The following is a 9,636-nucleotide window of genomic DNA, read 5'->3' on the forward strand; positions in this document are numbered from 1 at the left end:
ATGCGCCTCCGCGCCGCCGCCGCCGCCCTCTGCCTCTGCCTGCTGGGCGCCTGCCGCCTCCGCCGCGGGCTGGAGGCCGCCGCCGTGCGCGGCCCGCCGGCGGCCGCTCCCCAGCGACCCTCGGCAGCCGCGCCTTCCTCCTCCTCCGCCTCCTCCTCCTCCTCCTCCGCCTCCCCCTTCTCCTCCCCGCCGCGGAGGGACGGGGCTCTCCGCAACGGCACCGTGGTGCCGCACCACTACATGGTGGCCCTCTACCAGCGCCTGGCCGCCCGCCGCGCCCCCGGCCGCCGCGCCGACACGGTGACGGGCTTCGCGGAGCGGGCGCGCAGCGGTGAGTGCCGGGCGCACGGCGCAGCGCAACGCCCGCGGTGGGACAGGGGAGCCGGGACGGGCCGCTCCGCCGGGACCCCGCCGTCGGGCGGGGAGGGATGGGGATGGGTTTGGGCTTGAGGATGGGGCTTGGGCGTGGGTTTGGGGATGGAGATGAGGCTTCGGCATGGGTTTGGGGATGGGGCTTCTGCATGGGTTCAGGCTCGGGCATGGGGTTTTTGTATGGTTTTGGTCTCGAGGATGGGGCTTTTGCATGGTGTTGGGCTCGAGGATGGGGCTTTTGCATGGGCTTGGGTTTGGGAACGAGGCTTCTGCATGGTTTTGGGCATGGAGGTGAGTCTTCTGCATGGATTTGGGCTTGGGGGTAAAGTTTCTGCATGGGTTTGGTCTTGGGGATGGGGCTTCCGCATGAGTTTGGGTTTGGGGATGGGGTTTCTGCATGGGGTTTGGGGATGGGGCTTCTGCATGGGTCTGGGGATGGGGCTTCTGCATGGGTTTGGGCATGGAGAACAGGGCTGTGCATTGCATCGAGAGTGCAGGGATGTGGTTGTACGCGGGGATGGAGCTTGCACATTTGTCTGAGCACGGGTTTGTGCCTGGGATGGGGTTGGGGATGGGGTTGTGCGTGGTTGCGCATGGGGCTGGGGCTTGTGCGTTGTTTGGGGAATGGAGTTGCACATTGGTCTGAGCACGGGGTGGCTGCGTGGGACGGGGTAGCGCATGGGGATGCGGATGCAGCTTAACGGGGTAGGGGCCGTGCAACAGTTGTTTAACGGGGATGGAGCTGCGCATGAGTTTGAGCATGGGACCGGGGATGAGGAGAGGGGTCGGGGACGGGGCTGTGCGTGGGCATGGGGTGAGGTAGCAAGGGGAATAGCAACAGGGTTGTGCCTTGGAGGTGAGGAAAAGGGTTTCCGATGGAGATAATTACGGGGCTGTGCCTGAGCGTGGGGTCGGGGATGGCGATGGGGTTGCACATGCAATCGGGGTCGAGGATGCCTTTCGGGGCTGGGGATGCGGTTTGGGACAGGCTGCGGGGTGCAGCCCAGCCGGGACAGGGCGGGCAGGGGACACCCCTCCGCCCCCATCCCCGCCACCTGATGCGCTGCCCGGCAGCGGGGAGCGGGGCGTGCGGCGCAGTTTGGGGGCGGCTTCTCCGCTCAGCATCCCCGGGACCGGGAGGGAGAAACCTCGCCGGAGCCTTTTCAGCCCGAAAAACACCACGGGGCACCGCGATGGGCCGGGACGGGGAGGGAGCGCGGCCGCGCTCCCTCCCCGTCCCGGCCCATCGCGGTGCCCCGTGGGGGGAGGTTCAGCCCCGGACTCCGGAGCCCCGGGCTGAGCTCGGTATCGCGGTGCCCTTCTCCCTCTCCCCCCTTTTCTGCCCCCTTCATACCCGCGGATCTAATGATGATAATCAAATCAACACATACACGCACTTAACGATGTAGTTTTTTATATATATATATATATATGTGTGTGTGTGTGCGTCTATATAGACATTACGCCCTGCCGGGGAAGTTCGCTCGGCTGGAGAGATAAAAAAAATAATAAAATCACGATGGAATAAAGTGAAAAGAAAAACTGAAAAGCAGCCCCCATGCGTGACACCGGCTGCTCCGGGGTGGGAAAGTGGCGGCTGGTGGTGCGAAGCCCTCCCCCCCCCCCCAAAACCCATCCATCCCCAAACCCATCGGGGGCCGTATCCTGCCGGCAGCCTTTGCGGGGAGATTTTTTTGCTGAAAACTGGTGGGGAAACGGAGAGGCAGCTCGGTGGGACCGGGGCGGGGGGAGATGCTCCGGTGGGAGAGTGGGCACTGCCCGGCTTGGGAGAGCAGGGGGGAAAACCACGCACAGGTCCTGGGTGGTTTCGGAGCAAAACGAAACCAGATGAACCCTTCAAAGGGATCTCCTTGTCTGCTCCTCATAGGAATTTTAGATCTGCTTTAAAAAAAAAAAATATATAAAAAATAATAATAGCAGCAAATGACGGGGAGACAAATCTTCCCCCCCCGGAGGTTGCAGGCTGCAGCCGGCGGCGCTGCCCACGGGAGGGGGCTGCCTGTGGGGGTGTCGGGCAGGGCTCTGCCGGCAGCGGGTCGGGGGGCTCAGGCACAGCAGCGATGTTTGCAGCGTGCCCAGAAAAGAAAAAAATGACCCTCCCAGAACTCATTCATCTCTTCTCCCCAACCCCACCTCCATTGGTTGTTTTTTTCTTTTGTTGGTGTTGGGTTTTTTTGTTTGTTTGGTTTGTTTTTTAATTCTCATTGAGTATTTAATCAGGGCCAGAAACTGCGCAAGTCTGTGTTTGGCCTTTGGATCCACCAAAAATAGTGACAAATTGCAACTGGGCTCACTTTCAGCTTCTGGGAGTGCCTCTATCAGACACCCCGAGGCACAGCGGCTGCGTCCCTGACGTGAGTGCCTGTGCCTGCTTGCGAGGGAAAATGAGATTTTTCACAGCATTTTACTTGGCATGGCTGGGGCTGGAGCAGCGGGTGGGTGTGTGACACGTAGGGCAGAAGAAATCGGTGACAACCTGCTGATTGGGGATGGGACTGAGCCGCGCAGGTTCAGATGGGGCTTCGGTGCCAAAACAGGATAGTGATGCAGCTGGCGGCACTGAAACACCCAGGGGGAGGAGGCGAAGCCACCTCGGGACGCGGGGAAGAGTGCTGATGAGAAGCCACTTGTTTGAATTGATTCCTCCCTCCCTCTCCGCCTTCTCCTCCCCGTTTTTTTTTCGGTGCCTCCAGCCAGGGTGACGGTCCCGGGCGCAGGGCACAGGCTGTGTCCCCGCTGGGATGGTCAGCGAGCCTTGCTGCAAGGGGATGATCTCCCCCGTTAGCTCTGTGTCCCTTGTGCCTCCGTAACGAGAGCTTGGCTTCAGCTTGCTGAGTTTTCGTACTTTTTTTTGTCCTTTTAAAATTTTTTTTCTTTTTTTTTTGTTGTTTTATCTCTTCCAGATGCCTCCCCGTCCGCCCCCGAGCAGCGATACCTCTTCGACATCTCCAGCCTGCCCGAGGCGGAGGAGGTGACGGGAGCGGAGCTGCGGATCCTGCGCGCCCTCCCTGAAAACCGGAGCTTGGCCCTGTCCCCCGAAGGCACCTTCCACCACCTTCTCCTCTCCACCTGCCCAGGCCGGGACGGCGAGGAGCCCCGGCTGCTGGACTCCAGGGCTGCGGACATTTTGGACGCGGGCTCCTCCAGATGGGAGGTGTTTGATGTCTGGGAAGCCCTGCGGGATCGGAGGGAGAGATCTCTCTCGGGCAAGCTGCTGTGCTTCCTGCTGAGGATCGTCTCGGAGCAGTCGGGGCGGCTCCTGCCCCCCCGGCAGATGGGGTTCAGCAAGCCCCGGCCACAGCCCCACGAGCGAGCCCTGCTGGTGGCCTTCTCCCGCACCCAGAGGAAGGAGAACCTCTTCAAGGAGATCCGGGATAAGATCAAGGCCCTGGGCAGTCCCCCCTTCCTGGAGCCCCCCGATCCCGGCCAGGAGGCGTACCCCAAGCGGAGGAGGAGACGGACCACCATCGCCGCCCGATCTGGGGGCAGAGGCCACGGGAAGAAGGCGAAGACCCGCTGCAGCAGGAAGCCCCTGCACGTGAACTTCAAGGAGCTGGGCTGGGACGACTGGATAATCGCCCCCCTGGATTACGAGGCGTATCACTGCGAGGGTGTCTGTGACTTCCCCCTACGCTCCCACCTGGAGCCCACCAACCACGCCATCATCCAGACCCTGATGAACTCCATGGACCCGGAGTCCACCCCCCCGAGCTGCTGCGTGCCCTCCAAGCTCAGCCCCATCAGCATCCTCTACATAGACTCCGGGAACAATGTGGTTTACAAACAGTACGAGGACATGGTCGTGGAGACGTGTGGCTGCAGGTAGCAATTTCTGCAGCTCTCCCCCTCCCCGCCCCACACCGCCCAGCAGCCCTGCCCCATTTTATATATAGAAATATAAATATATATATATAAAATATATATATATACACCACATACACATTTTGGTGTGTGCCTTTCCAAAAGCCAAGCTCCGAGCAGGTGTCCCCTGCCTTCCCAGGGACGCCTTGGCCGTGAGCCCAGGAGGGATGGGGGATGCCCCCCCCTCAGACAGCAAGGCTGTAAATTGTCCCCCCGGGACCTCTCAAAGAAAGAAGGACCCCCACCACCCACGCTGGGTTTCCCGGGGCTCAGCGGGGGGTGACGCGCTGTGGTGGGAGGCCGGGATCCCCGCTCGGAGCTGCCCCCATCTCCGTGCCTTGCCTGTCCCCCCGGTCCCGGGGAGGGGGGCCACACAGCCCGGCAGAGTCCCTGGGGGATGCCTGCTAATCCTCCGAGCTCTGCCTGATCGCTTGGTTTGCCCAAGCTGAGCTGACACCTTCTTTCCCAAAGGTTTTGGAAAATGTCTGGCCAAAATTGTCTCGGTGTCGGGGGGGTGACGTGGTGGGGGACAGAGCGGTGGCTGCAGCACGGAGGGGTCGGGCCAGCATCACCCTCCAGCTGTCAGGTGGGGTGAAGGGGAGGTGGGAATGCTCTTTTCTTTATGTTCAAGGAGTTTCTCTGGTTGCCTTCAAATCTCTGTCCTGGGTTTGTGGGGGGAAAACGAGGGATCCCCCGGAATTGCGGGGAGTGGAGAACCCATGGCCATGGGAGGTTGAAACCGTTTGGTCCAGGCCTGTTTGTGGTGCAGAGATCGGTGGGTGCCGTTGGGGACGGGAAAGATGGTCCCTGTAAGTGGAGGCTAAAGCAAGAGTCGGGTCTGAAGTAGAGCTCGTGCTCGCGATGGAGATGGGGACGGCCCCTGCGAGGTGTTAGCTGGGGATGCCCTGGCTCTGTGTGGTCTGAAGCGCTGGCGTGGGCTCTGCCACCCTTTGCCGATGTCCTGCAGGAGCCACTGGCCAGTGGGTGCCCTCCCTTTCCAGCACAAAACCCCATTTCCAAGGCACACTGGGCACCCAGCACCGGGCCCGAGTCACACAGCCGTCCCCAGCGTGTCTGGAGAGAAGCGAAGGTCTCGAGTTCCCCGGGGAAGAGCCATTTCGCTCGGGTTCTCCTTTTTCCAAATAATCTCTATAAAAGCCCTAAGCTCCACCCTACCTTCCTTTGGCACCGATTTCCCAGCGAGCTCCATCCCCAGAGCGCCTGCCTCTCCCCGCTCCGTTAAGGGAGCCCGGATCTGCCGGGAGCAGACATTTCCCATGCAAACGGCTGAACGCCACCCTCGGAGACTGCAACGTGTAACGGGGCGCTCTGGCCCCTGCTGAAAGGGCTACCGGATTTTAGTAACTCAGGAGCTGAGTGTAAATTGTGCCTTTAAATCAGAGAAGCCTTGCACCCGCGCCAAGGCACGTTTTGGATGCTGGGAAGTGTCTCTGCTGCACCTCGGTGGCATTTGGTACCAAACTTTGGCTCCGTAGCTGGCTTGGCTTAGACCGGAGATGTATTTGCACAGATTTTGCTTTTGATGGTTTGTTTTTTACCGGCGATCAAGGTGTTGGCCTGCAAACATCAGCGCTCATTACTGACAGTAGTTTGCTTTTGGGGGAGATAAATCCCTGCTGGAAAACATGGGGGTTTTTGCTGTATAAAGCCAGTTGTCCTCCATCGCAGGGATGTTCTGCTGGGGAGGGCTGAGCTGAGCCAGGGCAGAGCCGGGGTCACCTCAAAGAGCTCTACCAAGATCCAAATGATTTCAAAGGTCAGGAAAGTCTCCTTTAGGATCCAACAGCCCCCTCCCGCCAAGGAAACAGAACATCAGCAGGGAGTAAGCCGTGCACATCAATAACGGCGATATATCCACTGGACTGAAGCCCCCCAGCCTCGCCCCACCCTCGCCCCGCTGAGGTCGGCTCTGCATCCTCCGGCTGCGCCTGGTGGCATCTCAGGGGAGCGACGTGTGGTACCCGTAAGTCTCATGTTAACCCTCTTGACACCCGTGGAGCTCCTCTGGCTTTACGTCCGCGTATCTGGGAGGAAAATCCATCTCCCTACCTCAGCGTGAACGTAAATGTGTATTAAGCACGATGTACCCGTAGCCAGGGGGATGGTCAGAGATGGAGGTTAGTGGGGGAGAAGAAGAATGAGGTCCATGCTGGTGGGTTTTCTCACTGTCAGCATTTGGGGGGGACCAAGGGGCAAGTAGCAGGTGGTCAGGAGGGCTTGTGTCTTTCCTCTGCCCTTTGGCTTTAGCGCAGGCGGTTTGGGGAAGGGGGTTGGCACCGGCAGTGCTTGGAGCAGCTTGCTCTGGAAACACCACCTCAGCCGTAAAGTTACCAAGCTTTCCAAGTACCTAATTTTTCAATCGACGTTGGTTGCTTGGTAGTTTTTCTCACTGCTGAGACAATTTTTTTCAATGTTTTCGTTTCTTTTACCCCCTCCCCTTCCTCCAAATATTTGCGGTGGAGGTTCGTGGGCAGTTCAAATCCAGGCAAGATATACATATATATAGCTCCTTGGCAGCCCCCCACTGGCTGGTGGCTCTTGTGAGCCTCGGCTGAGTGGGTGGCCTGAGACCTGCTCCTGTGGGACCGTGTCCGAGGGGGTGCCGATGCCAGCGACCCCCAGTTCTTGTGGCTCTTGTTCAGCCAAGCCGCAGGGGACAGACAGACAGATGGATGTCACCTCGGGTCCGGAGGTGGCCGATGGAGAGCAGGGTGATGGGTTGGGTCTCGTGATGCTTTCCCTGGCGCTGCTGCTGGGGCTCTGCCCTGAGCCCCATGGTGGCTTCGCTGGCCCTGGCGAGAAAAGCCGTGGCTCAGTCGCCGCAGTTTCGTAGCCTGGATCGCTGCGATAAACGAGGAGGGGGAGAATTCGGGGAGAGCGCAGAGGCTGCTGCTGCCAGCGATGCCATCCATGATTTTGCCTGTGTGGGAACCAGTCCTGGCTCTCCAGGCTGCAGGTACCTCTCAGGACTTAAAGGGGGCCTACAGAAAAGATGGGGACAAACTTCTTAGCAAGGCCTGTTGCGATAGGACAAGGGGTAATGGTTTTAAACTAAAAGAGGGAGGATTTAGACTGGATATAAGGAAGAAATTATTTACAATGAGGGTGGTGAAACACTGGCCCAGGTTGCCCAGAGAGGTGGTAGGTGCCCCATCCCTGGAAATATTCAAGGTCAGGTCGGACGGGGCTCTGAGGAACCTGATGTAGTTGAAGATGTCCCTGCTCATTGCAGGGGGGCTGGACTAGATGACCTTTATAGGTCCCTTCCAACCCAAACTGTTCTGTGATTCCATGATTCTGTGTTTGGTAGGAGAGCAAACTTCATCCTCCTGGCGTGAGGCCAGTGGCGGCGTGGCCCTTTGTGTTCACACCCATGGCGACAGCGCCATGCCAGCTGCTCTTTTAAGAGAGCATCCGTTCCTTTCCTGGGCAAACAACCACCAGAGGACAACAGGAGGGCAAAGGATGGCGTTGCATCTTCTTTCTGCGTGCCAAAGGGGACAGGGGAGGGCAGGTCCCTGCCTGGGGCTGCTCCGGGGGGATGTGCGTGAGCAGGACAAGGCTGGAGGGGAGCAGGGCTGGGGCTCTCGGTGGGTAACTCCGCTGCTGCCACCCTGGGCAAGTGTGTTGGCCACAGCATTCAGCCGTCACATTCGTCACTGCTCCCGGAGGAGTATTTCCAGAGCAAAAGCCGCCTGCCGTCCCTTATGAGGGTGGACTCTCATCCCCACGTGCTGGCAGCAAGGACTTGCCTCTCCGTCCCCGTGCAGATTCAGAGATTGCACCCAAACAGTGGGATTAGGCTCGGGATGGCGCCGTCGGAGCCGTTGCAAACGGAGGTGCTGAGCCCCCGATGGGGTGGGAAAGCCTTTCCCGGGCAGGGAGGTTCCCAGGACTGAGATGCTGCAGCCCGGCCGTGTTGGGGAGCGACGCGGGGATGCATCTGCAAGGGGCACGGAGGAGTAAACCAGCTGCAGGATGGCGGTGGCCCAGCCCAGCCCAGAGCTCCAGCCCCGGAGCTGGTCCTCTGTGGAGCATCACCCCCTAACACCACAGAAACGGCCCAGGAAAAATGTATTTCTGATCAGTCGCCTCTTGCCCGAGCTGATTTTTGGGCACATATGAGCATTATAAATAGGAGGCTAGAGGTTGAACGTGGACAAATGTGAATTCAGTAGGCTCAGAGTGATTTTAATGGATAATTATAGGTTCTCAATCTGCAGTATTTATACAACCTTTCCAGTCAAAAAAAAACAAGTTTCCATGCAGAGTATACTCTCCTGGAGGATTTGTTTGACCTTCAGCACCATTTTTATCTGCAGGATATAATTACAGTGAGGCTAGAAATATTAAGCATTTGAAAAGGACTATGTATGTGTGCTTAACCGGTTCCCTGCCCAATACATGGGATTGTAATTGCACAGGAGCCGGGAAACTCGTGGAGCGATCCCATTTGACTGGGAAGCACTGGGGCTGCCATTCAGGGAAGCACAGAGGATCGGGACAGGAGTGGGGGGGGCGGGGGGGTGTGTCTTGCCTTGGGCCCCTTGAGCTCTATAAAGCTAAAGCCTGTGCTTGAACCACTGCCTGCGCTGCGTGTCCTGAGCCCCCCTGTCCGGTGGGGTCCCAGAGCAGGGACAGTCAGAAGCAAAATGGCTTTATGCCCAGTTTAACTGCCTGATGACCAGGGGTGCCTGTGGCCTAGAAATAATTCCCAGGAAACACAGATTTTATCCTTTTTCTTTTTTTTTTTAAGGAATAATTGTTATCGCCCCCCCCCCCTTTTTTTTTTTTTTTTAATTTACATCATGCTTCGCATCCAATGGTAGAAGGAAAATGAGTTATCCTCTGGTAGGGAGAAGGATTTTCATGCGGAAAAGGCAGCTTGGCCCTGGCACAGCTGCGTTGGTCCCAGCAGCTTTACTTCTGGTCAGCACTGGCCGATGGAGCCGTGTCCTCTCTGGCTGTTTGCTGATGCTTTGCGTACCCGTAAGGAAAAGCCTGGAAAGGCACCGCTTCCCATTAAAAGCAAACCCCAAGCCTTGAGCCGTCTGCTCGAGTCCGAGGGCCAGCTCATTCCGTGTCTGTTTGTACCACGTGGATTTTAAGTCACGTCTCGATTCCACAGCTCTTGCTGCTGGAGAAAACTGGGCAGGTCCGCAGCGCGTTGTCGGCCACCCTCCCGTTCCAGCTCCTTTTACTGTCGGCAGTTTTGGGTCCTGCTTCCACGAGCCCAGAGGTGTGTGTTCGGGGAGAGTCGCCCGTGCTGGCCCCCACGTCACAGCAGCCGCACGCACCGCTGGTGGCAGCGTGGCCCCTCGCAGGGAAGAGGTGGGAGGTGCCGGGGCATCACTCAGGACG

At 58.6% G+C, this 9,636-nt stretch overlaps 1 protein-coding gene across 1 annotated transcript; it reads left to right on the forward strand.

Annotated features, from left to right (window-relative positions):
• GDF7 (growth differentiation factor 7) lies at positions 1 to 4,219 on the forward strand. The gene is made up of 2 exons (XM_074578370.1): positions 1 to 331; positions 3,297 to 4,219. Exons 1-2 carry the CDS (start codon positions 1 to 3, stop codon positions 4,217 to 4,219), a joined length of 1,254 nt encoding a protein of 417 aa, XP_074434471.1.
• The last annotated feature ends 5,417 nt before the right edge of the window (positions 4,220 to 9,636 follow it).

Source organism: Larus michahellis, chromosome 3 (genome assembly GCF_964199755.1).
Source record: "Larus michahellis chromosome 3, bLarMic1.1, whole genome shotgun sequence".
Taxonomy (NCBI): domain Eukaryota; kingdom Metazoa; phylum Chordata; class Aves; order Charadriiformes; family Laridae; genus Larus; species Larus michahellis.